We start from the raw sequence: 18155 nt of genomic DNA, 5'->3' as shown, positions 1-18155 counted from the left end.
CTAAACTGCCACATATGTGCAGATTTAACTGAAATGTGAGCCGCATGCACACAAGAATAACAACAATAATGTAATTTGTGCGACAATCAGACCATAAAGATGGGGCCCGTTTCACCAAATTTGCAACATGCAAGCTGTGACTTGCAACATGAGATAATTTCCTCTCATGTTAATTTTGACATGTTTTAACTAATCAAAAGAAACACCATACTTATGACCCATGCATGAGCATGCGAGGGGACTGTAGGACTCAAATTTATCTGCAGTTTGCAAGTGAAAGAGGGCACTGGCGTGTAAGCAGTGCTTTGTAAAACAAGCCCCAGGACGACATGGCTGTGCTAGTATTTGGTTACAATAAGTTCCTTCCAGTTTGGCTTGAATAGAAGCTTCTCCATAAATTTCCAACAAATTTGAAACTTCCTCGTCTCTCCATTGACCCCCGTTGCTGTTATTGCTCTCCTCCATGTTTATTTTTACCAGTCCGTGAGGTGCCGACACTGACTGAAGACGACAGGCAATATGCACATGCGCAGAGAAGTGAGATGTTTAAAAAACATGAATTCCGATCTGACTGTTGTGAGAGCGGTCGCATAACAAGAGATTGGTAATGAATCAAATCTAGGACCACATATGCAAGTGGCCCAGATCTAATTTATTTGTTCACACTTCCGTGACAAAATCAGATCCAAGTCACATGGAGGCGAAAAAGAATTGGATTTGGGCCATTTCAGCATATCTCTCTCCCTCTCTCTCTCTCTCTCTCTCTCCCTCATTTGATATGCTTAGCTTCTTCAGTGCACGTAACGTTTCTGTCTGAACGAGGCCTTACTGTATCTGTGGCTGATTGAATGGAAACATCGACCTGGACAGCCGGTCTCACCGCTGTGACTAATCCTCCAGACCTGTGAACAACAGGGGCTTGATGTGGCCACGGTTAATCTGTAACCAAGAACGACACTCACTCCCACAGGCAGCTCCGCAAGAGCCAATATCTGAGACAATGAACATTTCATAGATTGGTTGTCATATCGCTCAACAATAATAGAAAGTTATTTCAGAAGACCGATATTATGAGAATGATTAACCAAGCATAAAAGAGGAAAATTGTGTGTGTTTATGAGATCACTCCTCAGCATTAATCCATTCCATTTTCAAATTCCAGCAGTCTTGCTCTCTGCATTCAAAGCAGGTCTTAGCAGCAAAGTTGTCTCAACCGTTGGTGAAATAGATGGGGAAGTTTAAACTGCACAAAAACAAATACCAATTTTTGTTTTACAAAATGATGAAAGTGTCAGGATATGAGTAATACTTGTTACCTTGGCTGTGCTGGATTAGATTTGTGTGTATGTGAATCAGAGCTTATCCAATTTTCTACCATGACAGAAAAGCCAGTAGTATGAATCATTCATGATGGAGACAAGTAGCTCAAATGGACAAGCAATATTCAAGGAAAACAGGTGACTCTGCTGAAAGTCGAAGTCAGTAACAGTAGGACTAGCACAATATTGACAAAAGATTTCAGCTGAAAATGCAGCATTGTGTTAACTTCCATATCCATTTGAATCTCATTATATCACACACCTTGCTTTTTCTTTTTGTCTGATGCAATGTGGATATGGATCAGATTCAGCAGACTTTTTACTGTGATGGTTGTATTAGTCAAGCCCCATTAGACTGCATACCTGTACTGCCTCATTGATGCTTGTATATGACAAAACTGGCATGGGACACATTACCTTGATTACAAGTCGGAGGTTTAAGCTCTTTAGCTCTTTCTTCACTACAATAGTCCAGTACAACACCCGCATTACTGCTGATGCTGCACCGATCCGCCTGTCGACCTCACACTCCATCTCACTCTCACTTGTGAACAAGACCCCGAGATACTTGAACTCCTTCGCCTGTGGCAGCGACTCACTCCCAACCCAGAGGGAGTAGTCCACTTTTCTCCGGCAGTGCACATCCCCCGGGATGCAGGAGAAATTCCTCCGAAGGCGGGAGTTGAAGACCTCACAGACAGGGGCTTTTGCTACTTGTTTGGGTCTCCTAGGTCTGTCCAGCAGCCTCCCTTGCCACCTGATCCAACTCAACACCAGGTGGTGATCATTTGACAGCTCTGCTCCTCTCTTTACAAGTAGAAAGTTGATCAGCAGTCTTTGACCTAAGATGTTCTGGTACGCTTATGAATAACCTTATGCCCGAACATGGTGTTAGTTATGGCCAATCAATGGCTAGCACAGAAGTCCAATAACAATGTATCACTTGGGTTCAGATCATGTAGGCCGTTCCTCCCAATCAACCCCTCCAGTTTTCTCCATCATTGCCCACATGAGCATTGAAGTCCTCCAGCAGAACTATGTACTTGCTGGGCCTTGCCTCCTCCAGGGCCCTCCCAGAGACTCCAAGGAGGCCAGATACTTCTATTTAGTGCATATGCACATACAACTTCCCCACCAGGGAGTAACGTTCCACGTCCATAGAACCAGTTTACGATGGCTTTGGTTTAAGGTGGTCAGTGCAAAAGGATGCAGTGTAAATATAAAGTATAGCATGGGACATGATGGGAAGAAAGCAGAAGAGACAAGGAAAGGAGAAGTAAAGGACATGATTTATAGACAAGAAAGAGATGTGATACTTTCATTGCAGTACTGCCAGGGGACAGTTTGACAGGGTAAGAAGATGATGAAATCCCCTTTGTTTGTAAAAAATAAAAAATTCATTCCCCCTGACAATCATGGACTTCACTGGAAAAGAAATGACCATTTACTAACCCCTTGTTTTGCTGGACTGCGTTGCCTACAACCATTTTATAATAGGGTCTTTTTGGTATTATAGGCTTTGTGAAGTTCTGAGGCAAAGCTGCATAGCTGTGGATTAGATAGAAACAGGGCAGCGGGCCAGAAGTCACAGAGGAGGGAGGGTGCAAAGGTGCTGCACTAGCAACAGTTGCCCACTCCTAGGAACTGACAAAACAGAGCCTGGAAGATTAAGAAGTACCTCGGCTCTAAGGACTGCTGATAACAGTTGTTGGATTAGTGTTGTTATTGCACATAAGAGCACGAAAAACTAAAAGAAAAAAAGCTGAAACAGAAAGTGGAAGAACATAAGATAAACAGGGAGGGATCAGGAGCAGCTCTATAAGGAAAACGATGATGGAAGTAAAGATAGGAAGGGTTTGTAATTCATATTGGGTGTCACTACACAGACTGAGGAGGTGAACATAAACTAGAGGGGAAGTTTATTTATGAGGGGCAGGTCATCTAACAGTGGATTGTGAAGCTGTCCACACACAGAAGCACTGGGAGCAGAGGAATGCAAGGTTGACAAGGTTGGCTTGTGAAGTGTGGGCATCCATGCCAAGCAGCACCCGAGCTCTGTGCCAAGGCCGAAGCACAAGATGGGCTTCACCCGCCCAGGGCACTGGCAGTCGCTGATGAGGCCTGGGTAGACTTGGCACTGCCCAAGAGAGTGGAAGCCCATCCTCAATGATTAATGAGGGTCTGTGACTGTGGCTGGCAGGTTCAAAGAGACAGGGGGATAAACGCAGAGTGAGGTAGGGATTGGGAGAGCTCTGGGAGGGACATAGTGAAGGCTGAGCCGGAGTAAAAACCCTTGAGAGGTTTTCCCAAACTTCCACAACATAAGGGATGTCTCTAATTTCCATTTGTGTTTGAAAACATTGCCACAAAACCATTTGCTAGCATTTCATGTTGCTAAATGACCATGACTGACTGCATGCATCTTTGCTCTCTTGAAAGCTTCTCTGGAAGATATAGTGAGATATAAAGAAGTTATGTCTAACAGTAGATATAACACTGGTCACAGTTGCACTCACATTTTATTTCGATTCTCACGAGTTGGAGATGAGATATGCTGGCAGCTGCTGACTAAAACAGATGGCGTAACATCTATACACACACATGCACACACACACACACACACACACAGAGTGTATATACGCATTCTTTCTCACCCATAAACACACATGGCCTTAGTAGTGCATATTTCAGCTCCTTCTAACGGTAAGCAAGTTTTTTAAAAAAAGGTTCCCTCTGACACAAAACTGCTTCTTACTGGCAGCAAACACAACAGTGTATGTGTAACATGAGTGAATGACTGTGTAATTCACTGACTGTGCCAAGCAAGTGTTGGCCCAGGCTGTTAAAATGAAAATGGCTTTGCTTTATACTGTCCACCCACCACTCTCAAAGAGCTGCAAAAAGAGCTTTAATGTAATAACACTATGTTGAAATTGTTTGAATCACCAGCCCTTGGTGCAAATCTTTTCTGCTGCTTTCACCTATAACATAATGGATACTTGTCACTTTGCCATGGAGTGACAAAGGGGAAGTAAGATTGAAATTATATAAGCTATTGATGACCAAAGATGTTGAATTTTATAGTGTGATGGGTTGTGATACTGTATCCACTGTCCCTTTCTGTATTAAAGACAAACTTTGCCTCTAATAGGTTAAACATAGCAACCAAATGGAGATGTACTGTTGATAAAACTCATCAAGAGTTTTTTATTCTTTTTATATACTTGTTTGTTGTATACTACTTGGTTAAAATGGTCATGTAGCTGAAATGTTCGTTAGTAAGCAAACTACAGTAAGGATCAGAAATTTGATCCATCATTAGGGAACAGTTAGTGGGATGAATTATTCCTTTTATTTCTCTATTTCCTGCACATTGTTACATGTAAAATAGAACAGCACAGCATGTTGATTTGTCAATTCAGTGCCTGTATCAGCAGGTGTCTATTTTTGTCACACACACAGTCATGGGGAGCTGTTAGAGTGGTGTCTCTCAAGCGTTTTCCCCCCCATTTTTCCCAAGAGTGAACAGCTCATTAATCTTAGACTGTAATTAAGGTGAATGATTTGAAGTGGTCCCTCTGACATCATCAGGGTTGCCAAAGGGTGACCAGACATCCTATTCAAATCAGGACTGATTTTCCACTATTTGTCCTGGCATCCCAATAGGGAAGGTCTTTGTCCTGATAATGAGATATTGGAAATTTAATGAGGCAGAGATATATATCAGAACCATGGACAGGTTAGATCAGTGTTTTCCCCTCTCTCTGGTGCTCTCATGAAGAGATGATCGCATCAATTGTGAGGGAAAGTGAAGCAGCAGCATCCATATTACTAGATGAGTAATTATGATGGCTATTAGGCAGCTATAGCTATAGTGAATTTGGACTGTCAGCTGTGAAAACTTGTTAATAATGCATACTATGTCTAGACTGGGCGTTTAGGTAGGTCACTGGCTCTTCTTGGACCACCTCTTTTGGATCAGCAGTCTGTAAAGTTCAGCTTTTTCTTTCCATTTTGGGCCATATTTTGGACCTCCAGTGTGTATCAAAAACTTGATATATTTTGATATATTTTGATATATCTACCTCCGTTGTTGTCCAAAAACCTATAAAAACACATCAATGAGACAAACCATTGCACTGGGTGACATGTTCCTTTGGCCTGAAGAGTATGGTAACAGTAGAATAACCCGAAGAATAACAGCGATCACGTTTTCAGTCTCCAGGGAGTAGTTCTGTGTAATTCATTATTCTAGCTTGTGCTACATACCACAACCTCTTGACTTTGTAATTAAGTTCAACATAGTGAAGGAGGTGAAAGAACATGTCACCCAGTGCAACAGTGTGGCTCACTGTTGTGTTTTTTTTATCATTTTTGGACAGCAAAGGAGGTCTACGGCACAATAGAATAACATGTATACACACAATACTTATTAGTAGTATTGATTTATTGGTGGCTTGACTCTGCACGAGATTTGTTAACAGTAAGAAAAATATAGAAAATTGTCATATCCTGTAAGGTGCTAGCCATGAATAGCAATGTTCCCAATTCCCTTCCTGCTGAAGACTTTTGATGTATAATTTCCCACTTCTCTTTTCCCTCATCTTCTGTCATCTCTCTACTGTCGGCTATCTAATAAAAAAGGCATAAAATGACCCAAAAATAATTTAAAAAGCAGGTTTTAGACTCAAGTAAGAGCCCGTAATACAATGCATGTTAACTCGGTGAATTTCATCATATGAAAACTTAGTGACACATGATGCTTAGTTCAGTCTCGACAATGACTTATTCAACATTTTATTAAACAAGGCGTTTCTTTGTCACTCATGTGGCCTTATTCATTACCACATTTTCTGCAAGAAGATATACGAAATAAATACAGCATCTTTGTTAGTGTTTATTATGTCACTGTTTTGATTTTGTTGTTGTGCCTGTGTTATTTAATCTGATATTCTTTCTTTGGTTATTCACTCATTTATTTATTATTTATCTATTAGAATTACAAATGTTCACCTGTTTGATCTAGCTCACTGTTGTTGCCAATGTTCTGGCTGTTTTTAATAATTAAATCTAATTGTTACTGCTACAGCTGGTTGAAATCTTTGATATGATAAAGCATAATACATACTGGTGTCACATCAAAAGAAAGACAGTGGGCTTTTTTTTTTTTTGTCGTGATAGAATATTAATAGTATTAACCATTTAATTCTATTAAATGGAGCTGAGAATAATCAGTGACTGCTGTGTATATTAAAATGATTATACATTGTGCTAAATAAAATAATAGAGCTGTCAGTAGACGCCCCTGGAGCAGTCGCAGAATATGAATGCTGAATTAAACTGTATTTATTTAAAATAACTTGAAGCAAAACTAAATGAGGGGCCACTTGAGATTCAAACAAACAGCCCATTTAATGAACTTTGTGAAAAGACCCGACTGCTCAAAGAGACATTGCACTCATTCTGTATGTGAAGTTAAAAACACTCAGCCTCCAGTCCTTCGTGTTCTCTTTTTTTTCAGATTGTATGGTTTTATTCTAGTTGAAGTTCTAAATTCTCATCAATTACTGCTTTTCATATTGTGGCTCATTTGTACAGTATAATTACACGAACACAATCCATCTCAATGCTCTTCCTTATTGTGGCCACTTTCTCCTAGCTCTTGCTAATGGGTACTTACAGAGGTGATATGTACCTTTTTTGTGTGAGCCTCAGAAACTGTGGAGTGCACTGAACAAATTACCACTTCCAATTTAAGTTCCCAAATTTGCATTCTGTCATTAAACTCCCCATTAATTACAAACGGATTTAATGGTTTTCAATAAGATCCTGATGCTAATACTTTGTAAATTAAAACATGATTCCGTGTAATTACCTTGATCAATTATAATTTATTGTTTAACATCACACTCGCAGTGTGCTTTTTAGTTGTGTGTTGATTGTTTATTTAGAATATCATAATCATAGCTGTTAAAAAGGCTTCAGCTGCAGAATCTTAACAAGGTTTGATGGTTATTTCTGTTTTGTTGTCGTTGTTTTCACATGTGAGGCAAACCAGCCAGTATCTTGTTTGTCTTGTGAAATTTTTTGATGAGGTCACCTTCAATTTGTTTGTCCAGCAGCTGACATAAACTACGTTGATATGGAATATCTGCAGTGAGATATGAATATGGATATCTGCAATGATATCGGCTGATATATCAGTCTGGCCTATTTATAGGGTGGGCCCCATTGATGATTTGAAAATATTTATTTAATTGGGGAAATTAAAATCTGAGAAGGCAAGATTGTTCTTCATTTTGCTCTGCGTGACATTAACACGCATTAATTCACATTATATCTGTCAGTAAGAAAGTGTTCTCCTTTCTCATTCTCTGCTGCCTCCCATCCTTCCTCCTTTATTCCCATTCTCTTATTGCCAGTATACTCCTTCATCACAGTGTCTGTCCACTCCTTGGTGTGCTGTTTAACTGTTACAATACAGCATTCAGCCACTCAGACACAGTCACAGACACAGTCTTTACCCACACTGCAAACACTGGAAGACTGTGCTTTCCCAGAGACAGATAACAACCAGTGAATCAATATTTGTACCTTGCCTTACAGACTATTTTTTCAGCTCCTGTCCTTCGAAGTTTTCATCTTTTCTATTATTCCTGCTGCACAGAGAGAGAAGGTAGTGAGTGGTAAAGTGGGTCACCCCTCTCCTATGGTTGAGGAAAGATGAAGACTAGTGGCATTCTTGTGTCCCCCCCCCCCCCCCCCCCACCTTCCCCTTGCTCTGTGGAGTCAGGCTGTTTGCCCCCTTAGGCACCAACATGACAGCAAAGGCAAGCTGATGGACTTAAATGGGCAATCAAGTGCTTGAGAACCTACCTTGGCTTGCAGTAGTCACAGTTCCCCAGGGAGAGAAGCTGTAAATATAACAACAAAACAGTTTTTTGACTTTGTTCTGAAGGCTGGGACTACTGCAGTAGTGAATAATAGTAGGATCTGATGATAATAATAACATACACAAAAACATACTTTTGAAACAGATAAAAACAAAGTATAAGATTAACAAAACCTTAACCTTATTGGTCAATAAGATATTGACCTGATGAGGGCGCTAGATGAAAAATCAGGGACCTCAAGGGACATTATTACATACCGAGGGGCAGATGAATGTCTGTATGAAATTTCATGGCAATCGACCAAATAGTTGTTGAGACAGTGTAACTAGAGTAAAAACCAGGCTTCAACCTCTGGGGGCCATGAACATCTGTGCAAAACTTGAGATATTTCAGTCTGGACCAAAGTGGTGGACAGTCACCACACCAACATTGCCATCCCTAGACCCACGTCCCTATCATAGCTAAAAATATGATAAAATAACATTAAATTTCCCAGCAATGGCATCCTATGGCTGGGCAATGAACATAGACAGCCTTTTTGTGAATGGGAAGCCAGCTAGGGATCAGGTCTCTGCTGCTACATTACAGGCTCCTGCTGGATGGTTAATGCACCTGATCAGCAGGTTTTGGGGTCTATGGGAGACAACATGACCTTCCTCATGCGTTGTACTCTAATGGCTCTATGTGTATTTGAGTAGACATACGGTTAAGTGGGTTAACTTTTCCGACCGTGTTGCTCAATAGAGACAGTGATACACAATGGGAATTAGCAAAAGACTAATTTGCTTCAGAAACTGAGGGGGAAAAAACAGTTCTCCTTATCCAGGAGTCTGTTCCAAAACCTAAGAGTTATGACAGCAAAAGCTTGGCCTCATTTTGTTCCAACCAGTACGGCTCCGCCAGATATGATTTGTAGCTAACAACCAGACTCCCCTGTGCGTTAAAAGAAATTTAAACCGCTACAGCACTACATTTGAGGTGTTTTTTTTTTTTCTTGATCTTGTATCAACGATGTGTTTTTGCTGCTGTATTGTTGTTTAGTTGTCTCTTTCCCTCCTGTGTTGGACTGCAAAGCCGAAAAGAGACCTTTAATTATTTCTTTCATATTGAACACTTGTGACTTTGTGTGTGTTCTCTCTGGTTCCTACTCATGTGGACCACATACAAGGATAGAAAATCCTCAAAGCAAGGTCAACGCAAGGTTGTCCAGCATTTTTTTCCCCAATCCAGGGGGTAGCTGTAGGGTTTGAACTTGGGTTTAGGATTAAGGTTAGAAGTGGATTTGGGTTAGCTAATGGTAAGTCTCTCTCTCTCTCTCTCCCTCTTTTTTGTCCATTCTGTCTTTTTCTATTCTTACCAGGCAATTACTATGGCACTCCTAAACCCCCTGCAGAGCCCAGCCCTGTGCAGCCAGATTTGGTGGACCAGGTTCTGTTTGATGAAGAATATGACAGCGAAGTCCAACGAAAACGCACAACTTCAGTCAGTAAGATGGACAGAAAGGACAGTGCCGCCCCAGAGGAAGAAGAGGAAGAAGAGAGGCCTCCTATGGTCAACGGCCTCGCCGGTGAGACACGCCACTGACTTTTTATTTTTCAATGCGTCTACAATTCTTCCAGCTAGTTGTAATGCGTCTGTGCTCCATACTGCTTTCCTTCAAATTTAAACCCCAGGAGTTTTTGTTTTCTCGATTTATTTATTTTTTTGTCCAGCAGTTCATTATATATTATAATACAAAACAGCAGGACCTTGTTTTATTTCCTCCTTATCATTCTTTTCGCCAAACAAACTTTCGCAGGATTAGCTGTTCTGCATGCAAGGTCAGCACTAAATCACAGCCCCGCAAAGTCAAGAGGTAGCCAAAGTAATGTCTGAGATCAATAGGAGCAATCCCTCGGTTAGAGGGATAGACTTTGTCCTTGTTTCATTCTTTCACAAGGATGTTCTCACATTGCTCATGGCACAAACAAAATCAGAACGTGTTTCAGCTAATGGTAGATGGAAAGAAGTTAAAAAACCCTCTAACTGCTGTGTCATTATAAAACAGTAATGGTAAGTCAACATTATGTTCCAACATGTTACATAATAACTGTCCATATGAAATAATTTTTACTACCATTCACCCATCTTAAACCAGCCAACTGAACAAAGTAGCAGCTTCTGGCTATTTGCTGCTCCAGCTGGAGCATGCAGGATTCAGCTGTCCTGTCCTCTGTTTTGGCTTCAGTAACAGGACTCTGACCGGCCCCATCACACCCTGGTTTAGTGCTGTATGGCGCTGCTAATCTACATTGATGGCAAAATGAGCCGCTCTGCATAAAAAGATGATGAAATAAGAAAATGTCTTAACTGACAGTAGCCTGAATAGACTACAGAGTAATGCAGCCACAAGACATTTTGAATTTTGACTATTTTTTCCTCAGTTTTGGATTGTGGGGACTTTTTCTAAATATGAGGAAAATAAGATTATTTCCATTATCATGTTATGGCTATTACTATCACATACAGTGTATGCACTGCATGCTCCAAGTTCAGATATGTTATCATAGAAATGTCAATAGGTTAATTCAAATAATAAAAAAACATTTGTATATACTCTTTTATCCAGATCTAGTATCCACAGGAGGAAGGGGAAAGTGTCTTTACGCTATGAGACTCGATATCATGCCAAGGGGACAGTGAAGAAATGTGTAAAAAGATAAATGTGCATGTAAAATGAGCTGCTCATCTCACATCCAAGAGGGAAACATTTTCAGAGACACGTCATCTCTATGGCCTTGGGCAATAACGATGGCAATGTGGAGCCCTGCCAAGAAAAACCACCCATCGCAGAAGGATGTCACTCTTAATCCTTGAGTTCATGAGTTGCCTGGTTGCAAATTCAGTTTATTTTATACCTTTTGTCAGCATGTGGATGGATTGGACTGTTTAAGTAGTGAGGATGCTCAACAAAAAAGGGTAGCAGAAGACATAGTGCCATGCCTCAAAGGGAGTTTAACAATGGTCATGCATTACCACGAACAGACAGATTCTTTTGTGTCCTTTTAGCATTCTCATCAGTTTATGAAGCATACAAGGCCACATTTGCAACATCCCAGTTTATATTTCTCTGCGAGGGCTGAGAGCTGCAATAGCCTTGAGCAAGTTTTTGTATGTAGTCATTTATTCTGACTTTATGAGTGCAGAAACCCCTCCACTGTTCCACTATGAAAAAGAGGCCCCAATTTCAGGACAAAAAGCTCCTGACTTCTTCCAGTCAATGGCTGTCACTTTTCATCTCTGCCATTCAATTACCCCGGCCAAACAAACCGAGCGTTCAATGCCATGATGAAGCTAGGTCGTACACAGCCAGATGAAAACCTGCAGATAAGAACCTCACACTCACAGGCACACACACACACACACATCAAGATTATGCAAATACACAACCACACACACACACACACATGCAGCAGCCTGTGTGATACTAATAGAGTTGCGATGTGGCGCTCGCGGCTGGGCTGAAGCATTGGTCAGCTCTGCCCTTGCCTGGGAGGCAGTTCCCAGTACATCGCTGCTGACATGCAAATCCTATGGCAATTGCTGTGCTTCCGTCCTCTCTCTGTGTACTCTCTCTGTCTCTCTCGCTCTCTCTCTACCCCTTCCTCTCCCGTGGATGTAACCGTCCACCCAGTGTGCAGAGAAAGAGCAGTTCGAGCGGCAGCAACAGCAGGGAGAGATGCAAGGAGCCCAGAGGAGCTCCAATGGCGCCACACTCTCACCTCCTGTCTCCTTCTCCTTCTACCATCTCCCGTACCCTTACTCCCAACCCATTCCTTTTTCTGTCTCCATGCCCGTGTCCTTCTCTCCATGCCGGGCCACAGAGCACAAGGACAAGGCGGAGTGGAGGAAGACGGTGCCCAGCTACAACCAGTCAGCCGGGGCCATGGACTTGCGTGCATGGAACACGTTGACACAGGATGAAAGTCAGGAACCCTTGCCTAAAAACTGGGAGATGGCCTACACAGAGACCGGCATGGTCTATTTTATAGAGTAAGTAGCCTTTCTACTGCTACTTGCCTTGCCTTGTTTTGGTCCTCTTACTCTCCCATTACATCAGCATTGTGCTAATCCCACTCCCAGTACTCTCCCAGTTCATCTCTTTTTCTGCCACGGTAAGTCAAATGTGTTGAGAGATCTGGCAGCAAGTCTCTCTCTGCTCTCCATCCAGCGCATTCATCTGTGCTGTATCAAGACAGGTGTTGGGCATGGAAGCTATCTGTGGGCTCACCAGTTGCAGTTGTGTTGTTCTCAATTAAGTTTTTCTTTCATTTCTCCTGTGTTTGATGTCAGGTTTGTTGGCTGGTGCTAAAAGCAGTAGGCCCGCATTGTTTACCTGGCCTGTTAGTGTGGCAAGCAGTCAATGCTGAGCCGCTGACAGAGCCCGGTGCTGCTGCTCGCTGCTAAATCAATACCTCATTCTGCCAGCGAGAGAAACAACAGGCTAAATGGAGCTCACCACCCCTGACCTGCTCCCTCAGTTCTGCTCTTTATGATCTCTGAAACTGCTCATTCTTTCCCTCTGTGGTCGATGTATTCCTCTGTCACCCCCCTTCTTCACTATGTCTCATTCTCTCTCTTTCTTTCTTTCTCTCCTTGTTCCTCAAAGGGCCCCATGAGCTTAAGATTTATTTTAAAGGCTTTTTTTAATAGGCCATTTGATCCCAAAAGATTAGAAGTTTGCCACACTTTGTGTTTTCAGGGAACTTTCAGTTCTATTTGTTTGTCAGAGCTGGTGGAATAGCTCCTGGGTAAAGTGGCTCCTGAGAGTTCCCAGTGCTAATTGCTTAATTGTCACGGTATCTTAAATGTTTTTATAATGATTTTCCTGTGCCTAAAACCCTGTCCCCTCTTTGTAATTCAGTCACAACAGCAAGACCACTACCTGGCTGGACCCCCGCCTTGCCAAGAAGGCCAAGCCTCCTGAGAAATGTGATGAAGGAGGTGAGACAATATCTGCAGGTAGTTGTGCTTGCATGCATTAATACCTCCTAGTCCCACTCATGTATTCCCCTCCCCTAGCCACATACACTTCCACTTCATCCCAACTCCCTGCTGCATAGAGCAGTGTGTGCATGAGCCGCATGCTTGCCTCTCTGAAGGGGGCACTGGCTAACAGACGGAGACTGAACAGCTGAGTGGGCCTGGTCACAGTCGTGCCGGTGACACAGCAGAAACCTCCAGTCTCCAGCCTGCCCCTCTCCTCCTAATAGCTTCTGGGACACATGCAGAGAGCTCATCAGTGCAGCATCTCTCAAAAGACAATTTTCTATAGCCCCTCTTGCGTAAAGATCTCCTCTGCGCTGCATGTGTTTGTCACACAGCAGCAGAAACTCAAGATGTTGCACACATACACACTGCTGGATAGAAAGGCTATTATTTTCCAGGGAGGCTGTGCAACAACTCAGCATTTCCCTCCTCCTCTCCCTGCCTCGTCCACAGTGTGTATTAAGCCCTAAACACATAGTGACAAATAAAAGCAGGCCTCCTGTTCTCTAGATGTAGGTATGCATGCTGTGAAGTTGCCAGTCAAAGCACCACGCCGCACAGCGTGTGTCCAATTGTCCTATAGTGCCTCAGCAGTATTTGAAGTGATTTGTGTTTGCCTTCTCCCTATCTGTTCTCCCCCCAGAGCTGCCCTACGGCTGGGAGAAGATTGAGGACCCCCAGTATGGCACCTACTACGTAGAGTAAGTAAACTTCTCTCTGTGCCTAGGGGGACCCAGAGGGCTACAGCTGTGAACTGTGGTGGATGTAGAGGAAATTACTTGCTGCTTGCTTATATTTAGTCCCTTTGTATCTTTGCTGAAGTGTCAGTCAAAAGCCAAAACTCAGGGCTTCAATCAACACCTGTGCGGAGCTGTTTTTATGCATGTTTTATTTCTCAAAGATTGAATGAGCTCTGTGTTATTGTATTTACATCTTCTGCACCTTAAAGCCAAATAGCTGAATTTTGAAAGGTTAAGATGTATGAAATGTGTTGCTGTTGAATCTTAGGGGAGCTGTGATATGGCATTGTCCTTACATTATTTTCCCACACTCATGCAGAAAGCAATTATGTCAGTACAGAAAATTTTGGTGGGTTACAGCTTTGCGTATGTGTATGTGAGAGAGAATAGACAGTGAAGACAACAGACAATGAAGGGGTTTTGGTCCCTAAGAGGGGAACAAGGGCAAGATTCCATTCTGATCAAGAGTGTAAACAAGAGCACAATGTTTCATTTTAGTCCCATTACTGTGGACAAAGAGGGAGAGACCTGCAGGCGGGGGGGGCGGGGGGGGAATCACTGTGCCTGTTTATGCAAGAGGGTCACTGAGAGGCTGCCTCTTCTCTGTCTCTGTCTCTCTTTTTTTTTTTTTGTCTAGCAAAAATTTTGTTGTGAATGAACGTCCGAATGCGACAACGTGACACAAAGTCTCATTATTTCTTCAACCGCTGCACAAAAACATGAGGTGTGGCAATCAAGGAGTGAGAAAGTGAGAACAGAGAGCAGCAGAGGAAATGAAAGAGTGCAAATGGCAGAGAGAGGAATGTTTATCTCTCCAGACATAATGGGGAGGGTATCTCTGCGCATGAGTCATACACAGCAAGAGCGCAGAGTACTTTTTGTTAAATGCGCATTCACACACACGCACACACACACACACACACACACACATACCATCAGTGCCCCAGCATGTGGCTGATTCAGTGTGCAGCATCAATGCATTTTATCTTCCCAAGGTGCTGTCATGACCAGGATTTACAACTGTTAAAGCTCATTACGCAGATGAGCTACCTCTCTCCATTACCATCTAACCATGGAGAGACATTTCTCTGGGTAGAAGGAAATGTTTCAACACACAGGTGTGGCCTGCAAATCATTAATTGTTTTTATATTGAGCTTGGTGTAAACTCCCCAAAGTGTAGCTGCTGCTCCTGGGATAGCAAGGCTGTTTATTTTTAGAAACGCTGAGAAAGAAGGCCATGTTTGGGCATGTAAAATGAAAAAAAAAAAGGACACATTGTCCTTTACATCTATCTACAGTGTTAGTGAATCTTTTGATCTTGGGATTACAATGCATCGAGCAGATGTTGATCCCATCATGACAATGTGGACTATCAAAGCAAAGATTGCTACTGATCCTCTCTATCCAATTCTCTTTGAATTCACTGGGCACATTTTTTTTTATTTCTGTGGTTTAGATATGCTTTCAATCCATCTGTATGTGTTACACTTCTGGCACAGACCGGTTTCGCTTTGTGGTTTACAGGCTGTATCAGAGCAGCCTGCACGCTACCGTATATGACATGCTGTCTACCCCTTCTTAGGTCATGTCACACGTCGCCCTAGTCAAATCACAGGTTTGCATGACAGGCAAAGATAAGTATCAACAACGTAGACAAGCTGTGTTCTGTGAGGTCAAAAGGTAAGACTACAGACAAATACAAAAGCAGAAACATTAGCTGGCAGCTCAGACTGTGTCCTCAACTGTCATAGGTAATTGAATGAACAAAAATAGTAGGATGTGTGATGTACGCCAGCTAAAACAGGATGAAAACACATTAGCTATGCAGAGTCAAGCTTTATGTAACAACTTGTTCTACTATTTTGAATCATTGTTCACCTAATTCTGTTATCTTGCTTGTGCAGCCACATCAACCAGAAGACTCAGTTTGAGAATCCAGTACTGGAAGCAAAAAGAAAGTTGAGTGTGGACTTGCCCACTGCCATATCGCCACCGGCAGCCACACCTGCAGGTAACTATACCCCTAACCAAGCCCTCTGGAGCAAACTACGGAAGAGCTATTTACAGCATACAATATACAATCTTTCCTGTTGTTTCAAATGTATTTTTTTTTCTGAATTGAATGTAATGAAAATGTAATGATGAAAATTATCACCCCCAGTGAGAGATCATGTGTAAAAAAAGTAAGAATTTTAATGCCAGCGTGATATAATGTGGTTTTAAAGCTTAGGAAAATCATACCATTATAGACACTGTTCACATTCAATGTCATGGTTTAGATTGAAGACCAGGAAGTTTTTCTTTAGCTGGTCATCAGGGAAAAGGACAGGAAGTGAGATCATTTACTCTAAATTGCATCCTGGAATTTAATGGAGAGAGAGAGATGGAGCAACTTATGTAACTCTCATGATGAATTCATCATTTCAGCATCTGACTCTTGATTTAGATGATCCTGGAGGAGAAATCAAAATCACAATTTTATATTATTCTTAGAAATGTATTGAATCATTTTTAGCCATGGCTCTAGTGATAGCAATGTCAGTCGGTCAATTGCTCAGTCCCCACCAGTTTTGGTTCCAGACTGAAATATCTCAACAATGAAATTTTATACAGACACTCGTGGTCCTGACAGGATAAATCCTACTGACTTTGGTGATCCCCTGACTTTTGCTCTAGCGTGATTTATAATTGTGTTTTTGAGTGAAATGTCTCGGCAGCTTTTGGATAGATTCATGCAGTCATACATTCATGTCCTACTCAATGTGAATAGAAATAGCTTTGTCAAAACTTTGGTTTATGACCTCATATCTGCAAAACTAATGATGTTCCCATCAGCCTCACCTGTAGGCTATCGTATGTTTAGTGCTATTTAGCAAATATTAGCATGCTAACAGACTAAACTAAATAGTGAACATAGTGAGTATTATATCAGCTAAAAGTCAGCATGTTCGCATTGTGAATGTGTTATATGTGCATGCTGACATTAGCATTTAGTTCCAAGTGCTACTGTGTCTAAACACAGAGATGCTAACATGGCTGCAGACTCTTAGCCTTGCTAGTTTCTTTGCTGTTATTATGACGCAGACTTCATCTTGTATTGACAAGAGAAGATGTCGTGCAGCAAGGTCAAATAAGCAAACAGATTTCAGACCTAACTACACAACATGTTATTTCACATATACTGCACATATGACAAATGGAAGCACTGTATAGATAGCAGTGTCAACAACTCGGCCCATTGTGCTTTAGGTCAGTAACTTTTACATGTAGATGTGTTTTTCTTCCTCCTCCTTGTCTCCCCTTAAAATGCAAAGAGCAGGAGATTATTAAGACACAAGTTCCGGCTTTGTAGTTCTAGCTTTTAGTTCAGTGAAGAAAAAAAACCTATGTAACAAGGTATAGATGTGTTATCCAAATACAGGAGCACGTTTATCATCTCCTTCATGCTGAGATGTCTGTGTGGAAGATGTTCTAACAGTTGACAGGCTGCTGATAAACAGCCCATAGCCTCTGAAGCAATGATATTCAATTTGAATAATGGAGCAGCGCTTCACTGGGCGGCAGAATTCATTTTGACAAGTAGATATGAAATAGGGAGGGCTCTGAGGTCTCTTTGAAAACGCTTTTGCCCCAGTCATTCACCGCAGTTCAAAGATCTCTTTAGAACAGAGGAAGAGAGGGAGCGCGGAGAGACAGAGAAGGAGAAAGAGGTGACTGCTGTTGAAAGTGACTTATGATCATAAATTGCATTTCTACTGGGTCATCTGTTCATCATTTACCACCTGTGGTGAATGCTGCCGCTTGAGTGGTCTGATCTTCTCAGTCAATGTAAAGGTCTGGAGACCCGGAAGCCCCCGTGTTGTTGTAACATGAATAAGAATTATGATACTCTTCCGTACATGCACACACAAAGCATGACCACATTAGTATTCAAACTAGCCTCTGTATATCAGACACCCCTCGGACAGAACTGTCTGCCTCACTCTGTTGCACGTAGACTCAACCTCCCACAGCTGAGGCTCTCTGCAGTCTGCGGTTGATATTGCCTCTGTGTGCCACCGCTCCCAGCTTCGACTGCCTCTCCTGTGCCCACTCTGCACCTTCCCACCCTTGTTAATGAGAATTAATGGTTAGTGGTCTTGTGCAAGTGTGTGGACGTGCGTGAGGTGGCTTC

At 42.1% G+C, this 18155-nt stretch overlaps 1 protein-coding gene across 1 annotated transcript in view; it reads left to right on the top strand.

Annotated features, from left to right (window-relative positions):
• Positions 1-18155, top strand: part of magi3a (membrane associated guanylate kinase, WW and PDZ domain containing 3a) — a 120913-nt gene that overhangs the window by 85729 nt on the left and 17029 nt on the right. Inside the window, exons 4-8 of the mRNA XM_042408534.1 lie at positions 9573-9779; positions 12076-12244; positions 13116-13195; positions 13884-13941; positions 15886-15992. Coding sequence (XP_042264468.1) covers positions 9573-9779; positions 12076-12244; positions 13116-13195; positions 13884-13941; positions 15886-15992 — 621 coding nt within the window. The remainder of the gene's footprint in view (positions 1-9572; positions 9780-12075; positions 12245-13115; positions 13196-13883; positions 13942-15885; positions 15993-18155) is intronic.

The sequence above is a fragment of the Thunnus maccoyii genome, chromosome 4 (genome assembly GCF_910596095.1).
Source record: "Thunnus maccoyii chromosome 4, fThuMac1.1, whole genome shotgun sequence".
Classification (NCBI taxonomy): domain Eukaryota; kingdom Metazoa; phylum Chordata; class Actinopteri; order Scombriformes; family Scombridae; genus Thunnus; species Thunnus maccoyii.
This window is presented reverse-complemented; position numbering and strand designations above follow the sequence as displayed.